Source organism: Harmonia axyridis, chromosome 7, assembly GCF_914767665.1.
Source record: "Harmonia axyridis chromosome 7, icHarAxyr1.1, whole genome shotgun sequence".
NCBI lineage: Eukaryota > Metazoa > Arthropoda > Insecta > Coleoptera > Coccinellidae > Harmonia > Harmonia axyridis.
The window spans coordinates 8,860,252-8,881,661 of record NC_059507.1 but is presented as its reverse complement, the minus strand read 5'-3'; the positions used below and the strand labels follow the sequence as shown (position 1 = coordinate 8,881,661).

Sequence of the window (21,410 nt, the reverse complement as noted above, 5' to 3'; positions counted from 1 at the left end):
TAGTGTCACATCAACAAGGAAATGATGAAATGAGAAGGAACCATGTAAAAAACACTTTTGTTCATTAATCTCATTGTATAAAGGAACCGAAAATATCTACTTTTTTGAAAAGAAACAAACAATTTTGAAAAGAAATCACTACAAATCATAACACAATACAAAATAATAAAAAAATTAAGTTTCTCAATATTGATAAATCTTCTGGCTTATTTCGATTTTATAATTTTCCATCCATAATCTAAGACACATGAGGCATCTGATAGATTTGTCGCCTAACCTATTGCGGGTTTCTGTAACTGTAAGAGCTGCGCTGGAAAATAGTCTTTCAACAGGAACTGAAGATGCTGGCATTGAAAGAAAATCCTTGGTCATTTTGGCCAAATTCGGAAAAATATTTCTTAAACTACCAAAATCTACCAAAAGATTTCATTGTAATGGGATAAAACTACAAATAAACTCACACTAGCGAATCTTTCAGTCTCTCGGCGCTCGAGGAATCCCCTTATTTAGTCGAAGCGCGCACGAGATTGCAGTGCGATATGCCGTGCATATCAAGCAGCGGAATATCAAGTAATATCAAGCAATTAATATCTAAAATCAAGTCAAGTCAATCTCAAGTATGTAATTTTTCTTGAGCTTGATTTTCAAGTCAAGTAGTTGGTCAGAATGTCAAGCTACTTGGCTTGATGAATCCCTAATGGTACATGAGAAGTTTTAATGGTTCCATGGTTTGACACTTGAGATTGTCAAACTGTGTTTACTTCTTTGTTCAGTTAGTTTTGGCAATTCATCATAAATCATTTGATGTCAGAGCAACGCTTTCAAATTGTGGAAATTGACTTTAAAAAAAATTTATTCGCAAAGTTCTTAGAGCACTTCATCCATTCCACGGTAAACATAATCGGCCTACTTAGCAAGCAACTCATGCAGTAATTGATCGTTTTTGTCCTAATTTAACTCTTCTAGGTTCAAAACCATCGATAAGAAAAAGGCATTTGAGCACCGAAGTGAATATTGTTGCTGTAGCGCGAAATGTTGAAGAAGACGCCAAAATTTCGATACGTCGCTGTTCTCAACTTGTTGGCCTTTGCCGGAATTCTCAAGATCTTGAAAAAACGCCCATTATTTTGGCTTTTTCGAGTATAGCCAAACAGAACACCTTCAAACATCACATATAATCAGTCTCCTCCAATTATTTTATCATGACTGAAACAAATCGATTGTATCTGCTTTATTTTATTTGACGAAACTTATTGAAAATACTATTCTACACTATGGTTGTCAAAATTATAAAGCGAATTCAACCCACTTTCGTTATTTGAAGGTATAATTTTTAGAAAATTGTTTGAAATTCTAAACGTGTAGTCCCTCTCTGATGAACTAATTACAAGATCTAAAAAAATTATACTACCTCCTATATTCAAATGGAATGATTAATATTTCCGCATCTATTTTAAATATTTCTAAAAGCGAAGCTGACCTCCATAAATTGAATCGTTAGTGAAATTTGAAGTAGGCGGCTGTAATGGAAAGTAAACAAATGAACTTATGGACATAATTTGCGGTCGGCTATACGTCGGACTATGAAAATATACACGGTGTGTTTACCCGACGGTTAGTAATTAATTAATGGTTAAATTTCATTCACTGAAGGAATAACATTGAGAACACAATATTAATAATGAATACGGAACTGAAAGCAGTTATGGTTTCAATCGATTATACAGGCCGATAAATTGAAACAAAAAATTGGTTTTCAAAGCGCAAGTAAACGCAATTTTGTCCCCAACATTGTTAGGTTAGGTTATCGGATTGTGATATATCTTAAAATCCACAATTTTACTAAATCATTATGAATGTATATTATATTGAATGAAATATATTTATTTGAGTGTTTCCCGATTAAATATGCAAATTTGAATCTTTGGAATCCAATATTTTTCCTTATTCTCGAATTTATATTAAGCAGAATATTTTCTGTATCTACCGGCTGAAATCCAATGTTTGGCAACTTTTGCTCTACTAGTGTCATCGGTTTATTCACGTCGTTTGGCGCTCTTGAAGTTTGATTCCTTATTTCTTATATATTAAGATATTTATTTCAATATTTTGAGTTGATATTTAACGTTGATTCACTATGGGACATAAGAATGCGTTCTTTATGGAGAAACTCGCGAATTGAGTGAAATATCGTATCACTGATATCTTTTCATTTCCGCGCTATTCATGTCAATTTTGATAGTTCATGTTGGGGACAAAATTTACTTACTGAAAATGACATAATATGCTTCCTCTACCTATGTTTATTACTCTGAGGATCGACCAAATCACCACGATAACAGTTCCATGAAACCCACTATAAATTACTCATTTCATTCTTTTACCTTCCTCTTTCATACATGATTCATTCCCACTAATTATTAATCTAGAACATCGTTGCTTGGTCGTACTCAATGTAGTGTATTATTGAGTTCCCGCAAGGGTAGTAATGCTAGCATTTTGTTTGAATTTTCATCGTTTTATATTATCCTAAAAAAGCATAGAACTGAAACAATGTCATCCATAATCAGACGTAGCTGTGTTAAGATCCTAGAGTTTTCTGTTATGTTTGTGGCGTATACACCATTTTTGACTCCGTGGAAAGAGCTTATTTTCTTCTTTAGTTATATCTGGTTCTAGTGTTAAGACCAACATAAATTGTTAATATTGGGTTTCCAATGAGAGATTTAATTTTGAATAACCCGCTATGTGTGCAGTTGTCATTTTTGATGTCATCTGTCATATCTTGACATTTGACAAGTAAAAACTGCTCCATTACTAGAAATGGAGCAACACACGTTTCAACAACGCACTGAAATTGTTGAAAATTCCTACGAAAATGGTGAAAATGTTGCAGTTCGCAAATCTAAACCACTTTTTTGGCTCGTCGTGAAGAACCTCTGCCTGTTGTCGTTTTCCATCGTTAATGGCATACCTCTATATTGACAATGAAATAAACATCCTTTGATTTCTCTTTAAATATACACTTTGGAATATAAAAATGTACGGAACCCCTAGTGATATTAAATCGATTAATGCATTCAACGAGATCCGAACCTACTTTAAAAATTCCTATTTTTCAGGTTGTTCTTTTCGAGAGTTATTGCGTTTACGATTCGTCGGACAGACCATCGAATATTGAATGGATTAGTCATCAGAGACTCGAACCTTATACTTTAAGACCACTCTCGGCTCGAAATTCGAAAAATACAAAAATTTTCATGAAATAGAATACCTTTAGCACTCTGTTCGGGTAACCAGTGCTTTCCAGACTTCCAAACAAAAATATAATACGGTTTCGACAGCTACAAAAAAAAATAGAGGTTGGCAAATGTGAGGGAAATACGAGCATTAAGCGGATTAACGATATCAGCTATGACAGTATATTCCAAACCCTCTTTCGTTCTTTGTTTGAAAAAAGCCCATACGGACTGATGCTAAATCTTTCTGATTGTTCCCCATTTTGGATGGCTGACTGCAAATACCCGATGAATCGTATCTGGATTAACACTTACGAATATTCGCGAACAAACTCGGTTGGAACTATTGAACACGTGGCCCAGTTACGTGTGATCGGATGCAAATGATCAGCTTGAATAGGACAGGTTCATTCATTGTTTTCACTAATTCCTAAATCCCCTTTTCATACTTCACACTGGAGAATAAAACTGCAAAAATAGAATGTTACATGTTGCCAATGCCAATCATGTATTAATAGCCTATTGCTGATCAATCATCGATTTCGTGTAGCTCACATAAATAGTCCAAAAGGTGGGGATGACAATAAGTTTTATAATGGTTAATAATTCAATATGAAAACACTACACCCAATAAATTACCACACCAGTAAAAAAACATTTTATCTTGAAAATTTCGAACTATCGATACTTTGACTTGTGGATAAACTTGAAAACTCATTAACTTGAACAACATTGTGGAGACTAGTGATCACAATACAATGGTTTCGGCATCTGTGAATTAATATAGTTGGAACCTTTAACTTTCTCGGTAGCTGAGTTGGTGGAGCTCTGGACTAGTGATTCGGAGGTTGCGAGTTCGAGTCCCGCTCGAGGAGGTTCTTTTTCTTGGGGCATTTTTTAAGCCGGTAATCATGAGGAGCCAGATCTGTTGATTACGCGGGAGAGTCAATTGGTTGGTTGCGCAATTTGTTAAATTTGACCATGAAAAAAAAAAATCTTATCTTTTGAGTGTACTCTTAATAATTATTATATACTATACCAACTGAAAAAAAAAACTGCACCACTCAGAACGGGCTGTTTAAATTTGAAAGAATAAGGCAGGGAACATCAACATTGGAATATGGAAAAGCATCAGTATCAATGAACCTCAGTTTTAATGTTGATCGTCATGTATACCGGACAGTAGGCCTAATGGTATGAGGTGCTATTGCACATGCAAGTAGGTCATATTTTGTCCTTATTCGAGGAAACATGACAGCTCTGCGTTACCTTAAAGAAATAGTAGAGCCATATGTTCTCTCTTACCTTAACCGGCTCAAGAATCCAATATTTCAGCAAGTCAATGCCCGACCTCATGTTGCCAGAGCTAGTTTAAACTTTTTCGAAGCCACCCATTTGAATCTTTGGCCATGACCGCCCAGATACCCCGATCTTCCACCCATAGAGCATGTTTGGGACATCATGGGTAAAAGGCTTGGAAATTTACCCCAGCCTCCACGGACTTTGGCGGCTATGAGACATGAAGTACAGGTAGCTTGGGTTAGTATCCCTCAAGAAGAAATAGACCACCTTATTGCATCAATGTCGAGACGTTTTGGGAGTGTATAGAAAATCGCGGTGGATAAACACATAATTAACAAATTAATTAAAAAAAAGTTGTAATCCCTTCGTTTTTTCTCCAATTTTCAATCATTTACTCCTTGCCATACTATCTAGGTTTTACCAAAAAAAATTTAAAAAGCTTCTTCTGGGTGTTGCAGTTTCTTTGTTAGTTAGTATATTCCGTTCCAAATGTGATAAATGACATTGTGTTCATGGAATCGAAAGTAAACTGTTTGTTTTCATGGCGCATACCAGGAAGCTTTAACTTCAGATTTGTGTATCAATCAAGTATATTGAAACCAAAATCTACATGCGAAATTTGTCGAAAACATTGCATGAATGCCTATTCAAAAAAATGCAAAAGAGCACAAATGCGCTACTATTATTGTAGGTACTTTTCAAAGTAAATGAAAGCTTTAATTAATGAGGAATAGTGTATGATATTTCCAATGCACTGCATAGTTATATTTTTATTCAATATTTGTTTGAGAACTGGCACGATTCCTGATTGCTGGAAGCTTTCCAAAGTACGTCCAATTTATAAGAAGGGAAATAAATTTGATATTTCCAATTTCCGACCAATATCGATAATCTGTAATTGCAGTAAGATCTTTGAAGTTCTCCTTTATAATAGATTATATTCCCATGTTTGCAATCTAATAACTCCATTTCAGCATGGCTTTGTTAAAGGTCGTTCGACAGTTACCAACCTATTCAACGTAACCCAGTTTATTTCCGAAGTCATTGAGAGAAAATCCCAAGTAGATATATTATATACTGATTTTTCAAAGGCTTTTGATCTGCTTGACCATGGAATATTGTTGAGGAAGTTGTCTCAATTTGGCCTTTCCTCGGCTCTCATTGGTCTTTTCAAGTCCTACTTGTCCAATAGGCAGCAATATGTCGAGTTCAATGGAGTTAGGTCTACAGTGTTCTCCAGTACTTCTGGAGTCCCTCAAGGAAGTAACCTTGGGCCACTCTTTTTCATAATATTCATTAATGATTTGGCGGAGGTAGTTGATGTCGACTGTTTGTTATATGCTGATGATTTCAAAATATACCTGGAGGTAAGCAAAGTATCGGACTGCTTGCGACTCGCCTGTAATTTGCAACGCGTTGAAGAGTGGTGTAGAAGAAACAGGTTACCTTTGAACGCTGAGAAGTGTAATGTTATGTCATTTACGCAAAATAAAATACTATTCGATGATTAAAAAGTAAAATAACTTATTTCCGCTTTATATATTTATTTTCACAACAATTGTTTCGTCATGATAACATGACTTCGTCAGGTGAGCATGGTAACCAGTTACCATGGTAACCAGTTACCATGCTCACCTGACGAAGTCATGTTATCATGACGAAACAATTGTTGTGAAAATAAATATATAAAGCGGAAATAAGTTATTTTACTTTTTAATCATCAAGATGAATTTCCGACAAGTAAAGACTGAGACAATCAAACACTAAATACTATTCGTTTTGATAACACAATAGCTTCCAAAGTTCTCCAGCGTCCATCGGTGTTAACTGATTTAGGAGTGAATTTTGATTCCAGACTTTCGTTTGTGCCACACATTGATGCTACCTTGTCTGCTGCGAATGGGATGTACGGGCTCATAGCGCGAATCTCTCGCGATTTTTCTGACACAGTCACATTAAAGACCCTTTATTATGCATTTGTCAGATCAAAATTAGAATACGCGTCTATAATATGGTCTCCCTGCTACCAGGTCCATATTGAGAGAGTTGAGTCTGTGCAGCGGCGTTGACTAAAACTTTTTTCATATACCTATAGAGCAGATGGTGTCTACCCGCCTATCGGTTTTCCTCAGAACCTGCTTTTGAGCAGACACTGCATGAATAGTTTGAAATGTCGACGAGAATGTCATTCAGTTGTATTTACTCACAAAATAATAAACGGTGTCATTAAAGATCCTTGCATTCTCGAAAAACTAAATTTTGCTATTCCAAGACCAGCCTCTAGAGTTAGAAATACATTTTATATGCCGACACCTCGAACGAATACATTGAAGTATTCACCTCTTTATAATTTGTGTGATGCCTGTAATACTATAAGTTCTCACTTGGATATTTTTAATTGTTCCATTTTAAATATCAGATCACATTATTTTGACTGACTGAGCATTTTTGTTATCGTTTTTTTTTCTCAGAATATGTAATATTAGTGTATACTTTATTTTTCATATGTTCCTTGTTCTGTAGTTGGGTTTAAACCTGTAGAACATTGTATATATTCAATAAATAAATAAATAAATAGTTATCTCAGTTATCTTCCATTCGTTGTATAATCCAACAAAACGACCAATAGCCCAAAGTACACCTTAACCAAAACTGGTTCAAATAATCACCAGGCGAGCTGGATGTGACGTTAATCTATACAATCAGAAACTCTCGGACGATAAAGTTCCTGACAAACAAGAAAACATTGACATGAAACTCACATGAACCAATTGAACAGAAGAGCGTGAAACAAGCCTGGAACGATATTCCGTCAGAACTCTATGATTTACAACGGACTGAATTGCAGATGGACTTGAACTTCCTGCTGTAAATGGAAACGAACGAACAAATTCAAATTTATCGGGTGCAAACTGGGAACAGATTATATGGTTTGGTCGTTCAGCTTACACGGTTACATTACACCGATTCGGTCCCAAGACAACTGAAATATATCAAACTCATTAGTTCCAGTTAACAAGTTATATAACCCTCGACTGATTTGAATTTATAATGGAAATATTCTGGAGTATGTCATTCTATAATTCAGATTGGACCCTTGTCACAGTATAATATAACAGCAAAACAATAATTTGTATGAGTCTCCGCTTAATTTTGCTTATTTATACACATTGTTTGTTCCTGAAAGACGTATTGATATTTATGGGGGCGTCATTTAGACCTGTTTCAAAGGAAAACTTGAAGGAATGATGTGAACGTCTTAAATTTTGAGATAAATGGTGATAAAGTTTTTTATCGGAAACCCTCTAATCTCTTAGGTGTACCATTTTGCTTCCGCCGCCGTTTTGCAATGGATGGCTGTAGCGGTAAGTGGTATTCGAAATAAATAGATCGTAGATGTCATATAATAAGCATAACTCCATCGAAATATTAGTCGATTTGTGTCTGCATCATAAAGTTATTCTCGATTGAACATGTCAGCTTACGAGCCAAATTCTCGTCATTTGCGGGAGGTTTTAATTTTCTGCTTTAATATGTAGAAATCTGCTGCTGAGGTTATTCGAATGCTCTCAAATACCTATGGTGAGGCCACTATTAGTAGAAGAACGTGGCGAGAGTGGTTTCAACACTTCAAAAACGGTGATTGTGACCAGCATGGCGGTGGAAGAGAGAAGCTTTTCGAAGATGCAGAATTGAAGGCATTACTTGATCAAGACTTGTGTCGAACGCAAGAACTGACAGAATCATTGGAAGTGACGCAACAAGCCATTTCAAAACGTCTCAAAGTCATGAGAATTATTCAGAAATAAGGTAATTGGGTGTCATACGAGTTGAAGCCGAGTGATGTTGAACGGCGTTTGTTTGCTTGTGAACAGCTGCTTGCAAGGCAAAGACAGAAGGGATTTCTGCAGTGCATTGTGGCTGGAGATGAAGGATGGGTTCATTCCGATAATGTGAAGATATTCCGACCATTCTTCCACATCGACGGTCAAACCGAATATTAACGGTTCCAAGGTCATGCTCTGTCTTTGGTGGGACCAGCACGGCGAACTGTATTTTGAGTTGTTAAAACCAAATGAAACAATCACAGGCAATCGATATCGAAAGCTCCTTCAGAACTCTATGATTTACAACGTACTGAATTACAAATGGACTTGAACTTCCTGCTGTGAATGGAAACAAACGAACAAATTCAAATTTATCGGGTGCAAACTGGGAACAGATTATATGGTTTGGTCGTTCAGCTTACACGGTTACATTACACCGATTCGGTTATATAAACCTCGACTGATTTGAATATATAACGGAAATATTCTGGAGTATGTCATTCTATAATTCAGATTGGACCCTTGTCACAGTATAATATAACAGCAAAACAATAATTTGTATGAGTCTCCGCTTAATTTTGCTTATTTATACACATTGTTTGTTCCTGAAAGACGTATTGATATTTATGGGGGCGACCTTTAGACCTGTTTCAAAGGAAAACTTGAAGGAATGACGTGAACGTCTTAAATTTTGAGATAAATGGTGATAAAGTTTGTTATCGGAAACCCTTTAATCTCTTAGGTGTAGCACTTTGCTTCCGCAGTTTTGAAATGGATGGATGTAGCGGTAAGTGGTATTCGAAATAAATAAATCGTGGATATCATACAATAAGCTTAGGTATTCATAAACATAACACCATCGAAATATAAGTCGATTTGTGTCTGCATAATAAACTTATTCTGGATTGAATATTATGTCAGCTTACGAGCCAAATTCTCGTCATTTGCGGGAGGTCTGAATTTTATGCTTTGATATAAAGAAATCTGCGACTGAGACTCATCGAATGGTCTTCAATACATATGTGAGGCCGCTATCAGTGAAAGAAAGTGCCGAGAATGGTTTCAACGATTCAAAAACGGTGATTTTCGACGTCGAAGACTAGCATGGCGATGGAAAAGAGAATGTTTTCGAAGATGCAGAATTGAAGGCATTACTTGATCAAGACTCGTGTCAAACGCAACAGAAATTGGTGGAATCATTAAGAGTGATGCAACAAGTCATTTCAAAACGCCTGAAGGTCATTAGAATGATTCGGAAAAAAAATTAGGTGCCGTACGAGTTGAAGCCGAGAGATGTTGAACGGCGTTTGTTTTCTTGTGAACAGCTGCTTGCAAAACAAAGACGGAAGGGATTTTTGCATCGCATTGTGACATGAGACGAAAAATGGGTTCATTACGATAATCCGAAGCGCAGAAAATCAAGGGGATATCCCAGCCATGCTTCCTCGTCTACGGCCAAACCGAATATTAAAGGTTTCAAGGTCATGCTCAGTATTTGGTGGAACCAGCTCGGCGTAGTGTATTATGACTTGTTAAAACCAGTTGAAACAATCACAGGCGATCGTTATCGACATGAAATTGCTCGACCCTATGTTGCGAAAGTGGTCCAGACAAGCTAAGGAACGTTGAAATGGGAAGTCCTAACCCACCCGCCGTTTTTTTCAAATGTTGCTCCCGCGGACTATCACTTGTTTCGATCAATGGTACACGGCTTGACTGATCAGCACTTCCGGTTTATGAAGAAGTAAAAAACTTGATCGATTTATTGATCGCTTCAAAAGATGACCAGTTTTATAAACGTGGGATTCATACGCTGCCCGAAAGATGGGAGAAAGTAGTGACCAGAGATGGACAAGTCTTTGATCATAAATGTAAAACCAGTATTTTACAATAAAACCTCGAAAGAAGTGGATGATGTCTCGAATGGAAGACAATCTCTACGAGAGGTTGACATTTCAGAGATCTGCACCCGGGCGGAGCTTCGAGGGACATCTAGTGGATACATAACTAAACCGCAAAACTAGAAGCTTTTGCATTTGCACAAAATATTGAACAGGCCTACTTGACTTGCAGTCGCAATACGGCAAAACGGAGGGAATTAACTTTTCGAGTGCTTCAGAGCACATCCGTTCTATTTGTTCCACCTTGTTTTGAATTCGGGACAACAATTGAAGTAGAAAACTTTTCGAGGAGGGTTTGGTGGAGTAGGAGGTTTGGAATCCCACCTCATCATTCCAATGGCTGGATAATCTGGAACGAAATCAGATCAGAAACACAATTTCTTCGATACCATAATCAACTTAACGAAATTTTCCAATGCTCGGCCAACACGATTCTGAATTCCGACTGAATCGGTAGAATTTTCTCTCGAAAAGCCTTAATAGGCTTAATAATGACGGATTTACTCTGATTTGAAATCGGGGAGAGGGGAGTGGGGGTTACAGTTTCCGCCGGAAGAGGCCTTCGAGACTTCGGGGGTGCATTTCCAATTACACCAGAATCCAATCACAGCTTCCTGCTTTGTTTTCGTTTCTGAATCGAATTAATTCATTTGAATCGACGCAAATCCTGAAGTCGACTGAGGGATTATAATTTACATGCATCAGAGCAGATCCTATGTAACAGACGTTTTAATTGCCTGCTGTTTCTTATTTGCTATTTTCGTTCATTGTTGAGTCTTTAAAATGATTTTTACACTTGGAGGTGCAGAACCACATTCCTCTCTACAATTTGTTTTTTGTAGGTGTAATGCCATTCAATGAATATGTTGTTATTTTCATTAAATAATTGTGTGAGGCTTGGATGTCCCTTGATATCATGAATAGTACCACTTACATCCCCAATAACAGTTTTCGTTTTCTATTCTTCAGATATATTTGATTTTTTCCGCAGATAATTGGACAATTTCATATATGTTTTTTGTATTATTACACTACACCTAGCTGGTCCCACCAAATACTGAGCATGACCTTGAAACGGTGAATATTCGGTTTGGCCGTCAACGTGGAAGCATTGCCGGGATATCCCCATGATTTTCGGTGTTTGGGATTATCGTAATGAACCCATTTTCCGTCTGCAGTCACAATGCGATGCTGAAACCCCTTTCGTCTTTGCCTTGCAAGCATCTGTTCACAAGCAAACAAACGCCGTTCAACATCTCTCGGCTTCAACTCGTACTGCACCCAATTTCTTTGTTTCTGAATCATTCTCATGACTTTCAAGTGTTTTGAAATGGCTTGTTGCGTTATTTTCAATGATTCTGCGAATTCTTGTTGGGTTTGACACGAGTCTTGATCAAGTAATACCTCCAATTCTGCATCTTCGAAAACCATTTCTCTTTCACCGCCATGCAACATCAAAATCACCATTCGTGAAGCATTCAAACCACTGTCGGCACGTTCATTCACTAATAGCGGCCTCACCATCGGTATTTGAGAGCATTCGATGAGCCTCGGTTGCAGATTTCTTTATATTAAAGCAGAAAATTAAAACCTCCCGCAAATGACGAGAATTTGGCTCGTAAGTTGACATGTTCAATCGAGAATAACTTCATGATGTAGACACAAATCGACTGATATTTCGATGGCGTTATGTCTACAAATACCTGAGCTCAATGTATGACATCTACGATCTATTTATTTTGACTACGACTTACCGCTACAGCCATCTATTGCAAAACGGCGTAAGCAAAGTTGTACACCTAATATATTATTGTTCATCTACCGAATTTTCTGGAAACTCTGAATATAAATGAAAAAAAATTTTTCCAGATGGGACTCAATGAAATCTGAAGCCCTTATTATGTTCACGAATGATAACGCATGTCATTTTCCGTATGAAAACTTCTCTAATACGTAATCCTTCTAAATGTCCAATCAGCAGAAGATCTCCGAACTAAACCTGAAACGATGAAAGGGGCCATTGTATGGTTAGAGCTGTGCACATTGGAACTTTTCAGTAATTGGATTAGGAAAATTAATTGTGAGATTATCTTGACCAGGATATGCCACCATGAGAACGTGTCATACATTAATTGAATGGATTATGAATGAGCTCAGTCGAAAAATATTCTGAAAAGTTCTGCTTGTTTTTCTAGACGGACTCTGATGTTCATGTTTATATATTATGTAGTTATGAGGGGTTTTTGTCATTACACGCAAACTTGATATTTTAATCGAGCGTGAAACATTTATATTGAATGTCACTTCTCTTGGAGATACATTTGGCTGGAAAATTTTCACGAAGTCGTGTCAGAGACATATTGGACATGTGGGAAGTGGCTTCATTCAGCTGAAATCATGTTTTTTCATACAGGAAAGTTCTTCACACAACTCGGATGTATTTCAAAAGGATTTTCAAAAAACACTACAAAAGAGGCAAAACTCTTAATAATGGAATAAACAAATTGGCGAATGCGCTAGGTTCGATTTTGCTTTCATGCATCTGATTTTTTTCTCTATTTCAGTATCGTAATGAGTTCATTACAGTTCTAAAAACAGTGCTGTAATGAACTCATCACAGCATTGTTTTCAGTTATATTTTTCGTTTTGTGGTTGTCTACACAGACTTTCAATCCTATCAAATTTCAACACACGTCAAATTGTCAATATAATACAATTTGGATTTAATGAAATGATTTGCGACATAATATTCTCAATTTTCTTAATTCTGGTGGTGTTAAATCGATTTCGTCAGGCATAATTCATGAATTTAATGCATAATTATAAATTATGTCAAAATTCAAAACATACGATTCAAATTGAAATTTCGTGATCTGTCAATTTTCGTAACAGTCACACCAACTGCCAAGATACAATACAAATGTCACTAGGATGTATGATCTGAATTTTTCATCGAATTTCGACAATATTTCACAAAACTATACTGAAATACAGAAAATATTGTCTAATACTCGTTGCAGAGGGCAATTCCAACACTCATGCGTTCCAAAACTCGCTCCTTTGTCGCTCGTTTTCGAATTTCGCATTCGTGTTGGAATAGGAGCCTATTCTTCAACTTGTTTTAGAATAAACTATCATATTATTGTGTTCGATGAAAAAATGATTTGAATTCATCTAATTGATATCATCTCAATCTGAGATCAAAATTGAATGCAAATAAATAGCTTTTTGGAATAATCGATAATCCTTCCTAAAATATAATTCTTATTTCAGGATGTGCTCCATGTTTCTTCCTGAGATTGCAAGTTTCGTGGCAGCCATGTTGTTTTCAGTTCATCCTATTCACACAGAAGCGGTAAGTCCTGCAATGGATGCATTTAATTACTTAGAGAAGAAATGGAACTTCTACGTTCATTTTCTTTATTTACATTGCATTTAGCTCTAGTTCTAGTGGATATAATTAATTTGATATTACATTTAGTATTAACTTTATTTCATAAAGTGAGTTTCTAATAACCAACCACATAGTTGGAAACATAGAAATATTGAAGGGAACTGTCCTTATAATCCCTCAACATAATTATACTAACTGACAAAGAAACTGCAATACCCAGAAGGAGTTGTTCAAATTTTATTTTTTTCCTGGTGAAACATAGATAGTAGAGCAGGGAGTAAATGATTGAAATTTGGAGAAAAAAGCGAAGGGTTTATATTTTTTTTTTATAAATTTGTTAATAATGTGTTAGTCCACCACGATTATCTATACACTCCCCAACACGTCTCAGCATTGATGCAATAAGATTGTCTATTTCTTCTTGGGGAATACTATCCCAAGTTACCTGTACTTATTGTCTCAGATCTGCCAAAGTCTGTGAGGGCTGGGGTAAATTTGCAAGCCTTCTACCTGCGTACACGTGCTCTAGGCATTTTAACAACAACTTAACATCGACTTTGGATTTCCTCGAACAGCTGGTTCGTTGTATCATTTGAAAAACTTGCATAAAATGACTACAATATTCAAATAACAAAAATTGTTTACATAAGAAAACCTTCACGATTTTTTGTCTCCAAATTCAATCATTTTCTCCTTGCTATACTACCTATATTTACAAAAAAAAAAAATAAAATTTAAACAGTTCCTTCTGGGTGTTGCAGTTTCTTGGTCAGTTAGTAGATAGATAGATAGATAGTTCATTACCAGATTATATACAAAAACTCATACATAAAAAGAAATAGTCTCAAAAAAAAACATTAAAAAAAAATTAAACTAAATTCTCAGAATTGGAGAAATCGTTCATTCATATGGTTCAAGATCAATTAACAAATTTTTAACATCCTTCTTGAATTCATTAAAACTATTACAACATTTCATATTGTTAGGCAACTCATTGAAAATCTTTATGCACATATTATAAAAAGGACCTTTTTCTAATAAAGTCAACCTGTGCTGTGGATAAATTAAATCATGTGTTCTAGTAGCATAATCATGACTGTTACCTGTATCAAATTGATTTTCATTTTTGAAAGTGAACAACAAACATTCATAAATATAGAGACCATATACAGTCATTATAGACAAAGTCTTAAATTTGCCTCTGCATGATTCTTTAAATTTCATGTTACATATTGTTCTAAGAGTTGTTTTCTGCACAATGAAAACTGATTGAATTTTAGAGTTGCGTCCCCAAAAAATTAAACCATACTTCAGATTTGACTCGAAGTTAGCAAAATACAGAATTTTAAGTGTATTTATGTTCATGTAATTAGCGACAGTTTTGATTCCGCATCCGATACTTCCCAATTTCAAGCATAATTGACTTATATGCGTTTCCCAATTTAAAAATTCATCAATATTCACCCCTAAAAATGTTGTAGTTGTTACTGGATATACTGTATGATTTTTCAAATTCAACCATTTCTGGTTTGAAAAAAATTGATTGTTTACTTCTAAATAACATTAAATTGGTTTTAGATTCATTAATTTTCAGTTTACACATATCGAACCAACGTTTTGCGTCAACAAAGATGGTTTCTGTTTTTCGAGAACCTCTGGTATATTTTTTTGGCCCACTGATATATTAGTGTCATCGAAATAATTCGTCGTCAGTTGATGAAGGAAGGTCATTTATGAAAACTATGAATAAAATGGGTCCAGCTATACTACCTTGTCGCCTAGTATAGATACAAATGAATAAATAAATAGATTTAATATGTATAAAACAAAATTATAATGTTATATAACTCCAGAATTTCATTGATTACTAAGCCAATTGTTGATAGACAAATTTGATGAATTCGAAAACCAATATTTTAATAACTAATTGTCATTGAAACTAGCTTCATAATCCTGAACTTACGTTATCACTATCACACCACAATCTGTAGGGGTACGAAGTCACTTGTTTCGAAACTGTGGTTGTTACAATGTTCATTCCACGTGTTTATGTCAGGTGCAACTACAGTTTCAACTAATGGGAACATCGTCCACATCTGCTGTGAACTTGAACTTATGGCTCAACCCAGGTATAGAAGATTCAATTAAATTTGCATGGAATCCCACTCTAACTTAATTTTGGAGTCTTGAAAAACTTGAACTGCAGTGGCAATATTTTCAGATGTTCTTGAGTGATTCTCAAATTTTTCCACCAGTTTTATTATTGACAGGTCGAGAGCTGCTTCACGACTACAAATAAGTGCTTTAGTTTTCTGCTACATTTTTGTAGCGAATTTCAACAATTTCATTGCATTGTTGAAGAGTGTATCTTTTCGTTTTTGATAATGGCGTAGTTTTTACTTGTCAACTGTCAAAAGATGACAGTTTCGAACTTGACAGCTGTCTAGATAGCGAGATATTCAAAATGAAACCTCTCATTGAAAATCCCTTAATGAAAAAAAAATAAGATATAACGAATAAGCAGCTTTTATCCAATCAATCCGTATTCCAGTTTTTCATTCAGAACAGGCAATTTCGATGTTGGATTCCCACTCGATAGCCTCTATGAAATATTATACAATAATGGAAATGTCAATCAAAATGATGAAGTTGTTTACTTCATCGGGTCAAATTCAAATATCGTCTGCGGTGTAGGGATCTTCTAGGGGAATGTATGGTTTTGTTTGAAATCCTAGAGGGAATAGGGATATCGGTAGATGACCTCACTTGAGAGCTGAGAGCAGGTTGGATAGAGATACAGGTTCATATCATGAGTAGTAGAGGCTTGCAGTCTGAACTAGACATAGAGTGGTATGTCTCCCATATAAAAAATGTCAAAAATGTTTGACCAGTTGAAGGTAGTAATTGATGAAGAATATCAGTTACTCGCTTTGTGCACAATTAACCGGTGTGAGCTTTGTATTAAACTATATAAAGGGTGGTTTTTTGGAGCTATAGAACTTTAAATTGCAATAAAACAACGATGGTTTATTCGATTGACATGAATTTTATTTATCCGCAAGGTAATCTTGTGGCATTACACTTTAAATATGATTTCTGGCATATGACCGCCACGGCTAGCTCGGATGTAGTCCAATTTGGACGTCCAATTTTCGATTACTTTTTCCAACATTTGTGGCCGTATATCGAAAATAACACGGCTAATATTGTCTTCCAAATAGTCAAGGGTTTGTGGCTTATCCGCATAGACCAATGACTTTACATAGACCCACAGAAAGTAGTCTAGCGGTGTGAAATCACAAGATCTTGGAGGCCAATTCACAGGTCCAAAACGTGAAATTAGGCGGTCACCAAACGTGTCTTTCAATAAATCGATTGTGAAACGAGCTGTGTGACATGTTGCGCCGTCTTGTTGGAACCACAGCTCCTAAACATCATGGTTGTTCAATTCAGGAATGAAAAAGTTAGTAATCATGGCTCTATACCGACCACCATTGACTGTAACGTTCTGGCCATTATCGTTTTTGAAGAAGTACGGACCAATGATTCCACCAGCCCATAAAGGGCACCAAACAGTCAGTTTTTCTGGATGTAACGGTGTTTCGACATACACTTGAGGATTAGCTTCACTCCAAATGCGGCAGTTTTGTTTGTTGACGTAGCCATTCAACCAGAAGTGCGCTTCATCGCTAAATGGACCTAGTGCGCGATAGGTATTCCGCACAGAACCATTTTGCACTATTTGCAAGCGTTGTTCAGGCGTGAGTCTATTCATGATGAATTGCCAAACCAAACTGAGAATAAATCACTCAACAGCTGTTAAATCGGTTGCCATCTTGAACAGTAATGCCAACTTAAAGTTCTATACCTCGAAAAAAAAACACCCTATATGATAGAAGGGAATGACAACCTTTAGATTCTCTTTGGAATCTAGGGGCACTTTTTTCAACCCTTAAATCACGAAAATTCATATCTCCAGAATCACGATTCTGAAAGTTTCTGTACGAAATGTCTACAATAGAATCAAGTAGACTGTCTCTAAAAAATGTAGATCAACATTGCATTAGCACCTAGGAGATGATAAGAGTCTATAAAATTGGGACCGAATTATGTCATAAATACAAAAATTGAAATCAATAATATCAATTTTTTTTTCAGGTGACTGGAGTTGTTGGAAGAGCTGAAACTTTATCATCAGTCTTCTTTCTGGCTGCCTTTTTACTATATACTAAGGCCTCTCGACGGAAAAATCAAACAGGTATGTGGAAATTTGATTTTTTGATAGGGTCTGTTTGTTTAAGTGCTTGATGGGAAAATTGCACATGCTGTTAGTTTATAATTTTTACCCTAAGATTCGAATGTTCCCTTTCATCTTATTACTTTCTCGAACAATTTTTCCAATTCTTATTTCATTATTTGGAATCATTTGAGGAAAAACAAGTTTTGATTCTTCTTTTAAATGTGCACAGATTCGACAGTCTGCCGAAAACATTCAAAGATTTTCTCGGAAATTATGAGAGCTCTTCGCATGAAATTTTGTACATAACATAGTTATACAGAATTGGCATTAAAAAACATTAATATATAAAACTATTCTGAAAGTTCTCAACTTTCACTTTTTTTATGGAAATTTTCAAATATGACCTGAAAGTCAATTTATACTTTTTTTGTGGAATTGTTTAAGTATGCCTACTTTCTCGAAGCAAATTCTGACCACAAAATACGCAAATCCAGTATTCTGTTATCTGAATTGTTGGCGACATTCCATCGGCAATGATATTGTTATCGTAAATCGTTATTCTTTTGATCCCTAAATGATGATAATGTTGATTACGATTCCACCCAAAATGATATGTTTACTCCAACGTGTGTTGGCCTCGGCACAATTTACAATGCCATACAGAAAAGTATCGCTTCAACCACTATATACAATGTACTATTGTTGAATACCAATTTCAATTGCATTCTATAACATTTTAGTGGAATATTCGACCTCACGAAGTTATGAACGAAAAAGAAACGAACTAGGTTCAACATGTACAATCAAATTCCATTACACACTCCATTGTTCATCAGTCTGTATGTAATATCAAATTATTGAGATGAAATACATAATCCTGTTGGCCTTTCAGAATAACTTCAGCTATATTTTCTATATAGGCAGTATTATCTTTTGTTTGTCATAACAATTGCTTGCAATCATCTCGTGTACAGTGCATCCCATTTTGGGTGAAACAGCCAGGTTTCTCGCTTGTTATTTAAGATAGAGCCTTGCAGTTTTCACGTTCCTGTCCTACTTTTTCGTGAAACTCAAGTTGGTCTAATCAGATTTTGTATAACTGTTTCCGTTCAAAAGATACAGGGCGATTTTGGAAATTGATACTTTTCGGACCCCTCCTTTATCTCCGAAGTTATTAAAAATAATGCTGAGGTAAAAACTACGTCTGAATCAGAATTCTGCGTAGAATCCAGTGGCGTACTCGATATTTTTTTTCGGGGTATGGTTTTGAAGATTCAACACAAACCTATATTTTTTTTAATGGAACACCATGTATATCATTACTTCGTTGAATTCGTTATTTTTTCCCTTCAAAATGATGTATAATATTATGTAGGTAGGATGTTCAGAAATATTAAAAAAACACTAAAACATCAAATAATGATTATTTTTTGTTAATGGGCAATGGATTTCCTATATACAAGAAGAATCAATAATAATAACAATAATTCATAGCGATGACAGCTAGATCAGAGTGGTTTTTTTCCCTCCAATGCCTACTTGATAAAACAATGCTCCCAAATGCATAGTAGCCATAATAACAACAAGAGTGTATCGTCAATGACCTACTACTTTTTAAAATCGCAAGTAATAATCCTCTTATTGAAACAAAAAATTCATGTCCCATTTACAAAAGATCATCATTATTTGATGTTTTAGTGTTTTTTTAACATTTCTGAACATCCTACCTACATAGTATCATACATCATTTTGAGGAGAAAAAAATAACGAATTCAACGAAGTAATAATATATAGGGTGTTCCATCAAAAAAAATATAGGTTTGTGTTGAATCTTCAAAACCATACCCAGAAAAAAAAATTTCGAGTACGCCACTGGATTCTACGCAGAATTCTGATTCAGACGTAGTTTTTACCTCAGCATTATTTCTAATAACTTCGGAGATAAAGGAGGGGTCCGAAAAGTATCAATTTCCAAAATCACCCTGTATCTCTTGAAGGGAAACAGTTATGCAAAATCTGATTAGACCAACTTGAGTTTCACGAAAAAGTAGGACAGGAACGTGAAAACCGCAAGGCTCTATCTTAAATAACAAGTGAGAAACCTGGCTGCCTCACCCAAAATGGGATGCACTGTAGAGAATATGTGAAACACATTTCATGTTTATTATCTATTAATAATTCTTTTGACTATTTACGGGCTCGAAACGATCACTAAATATTGGATCAGAAATATATTTGAAGTATTAATCCATGTAAAAGTGATGTTCGTTTGTATGGTTCATTGAAAATTCTGTTGCCAATATTTTTGATATTGAAGTGGACAAATCTACTAAATGGTGAATGCGCCGGTTCAGTTTTCATCAGGTGAATTTCCAAATACCTAGTTCACCAAACAAGCTCCAAAAGATTTAAGGTTATTGAACATTTTAGGTGTAATAATACATAAAGGATATACATACAATTTTTCATATAAAATCATAATTTATTGGAAATATTCAAATAGTATGGGATAGAATGAATCATATGATAGAGGCGAGCATAATGGATTTATATCAACAATCGCAAAAACGACAGGAACCAAAATTTATTGTCCATTCTAAAATGAATTGGCTTCATGTTGAGTCTACAAAATACTTTCATTCGAAATATATTTGCCCCTTTGTCTATATTAGATGCTTCAATTTAATCAGAACCAGCTCTAAGCCTCTTTGATGTTGTGATGTACTCAACGGCAACGACATTGACGTTCAGAATCTCTCCCGGAAAAACTGGAGGATTTCCTGCCCTTTGACTCTCAGGAAAAAACTATTCAATTCAATTTGTCTTTCGTTTTATCGCAAATTTGAAATTATTTATTCTGCATCTTCTTAGAAGTTTAGATGGAAATCGATTTGAGAGTAAGAGATTGAAATCCAGTTCGTGAAAAGATTTCTCGATGGATTTGTTCGAAATGAGTCGTGAAAATTCGCATAAAATTCTAACACGATTTCAGTTGGATAGGATTCAATTTGAGGTAAAAAGTTGAAAACTATTTTAATGGGTGTGGATATTAATATATTATAAACAGTTCTGTTAATAGAAAAGTCAAAGGCAACACATCAAGTTAACAATCCAATTTGTGGAAAGATTTCTCGATGGATTTGTTCGAAATGAGTCGTGAAAATTCGCATAAAATTCTAACACAATTTCAGTTGGATAGGATTCAATTTGAGGTAAAAAGTTGAAAACTATTTTAATGGGTGTGGATATTAATATATTATAAACAGTTCTGTTAATAGAAAAGTCAAAGGCAACACATCAAGTTAACAATCCAATTTGTGGAAAGATTTCTCGATGGATTTGTTCGAAATGAGTCGTGAAAATTCGCATAAAATTCTAACACAATTTCAGTTGGATAGGATTCAATTTGAGGTAAAAAGTTGAAAACTATTTTAATGGGTGTGGATATTAATATATTATAAACAGTTCTGTTAATAGAAAAGTCCAAGGCAACACACCGAGTTAACA

General features: G+C 35.4%; 1 protein-coding gene across 1 annotated transcript in view; it reads left to right on the top strand.

Annotated features, from left to right (window-relative positions):
• LOC123684232 (protein O-mannosyl-transferase Tmtc3-like) overlaps positions 1–21,410 on the top strand; it is a 69,124-nt gene that overhangs the window by 28,374 nt on the left and 19,340 nt on the right. The window contains exons 3-4 of the mRNA XM_045623408.1: positions 13,543–13,624; positions 17,822–17,921. Of these exons, the coding sequence (XP_045479364.1) occupies positions 13,543–13,624; positions 17,822–17,921 (182 nt within the window). The remainder of the gene's footprint in view (positions 1–13,542; positions 13,625–17,821; positions 17,922–21,410) is intronic.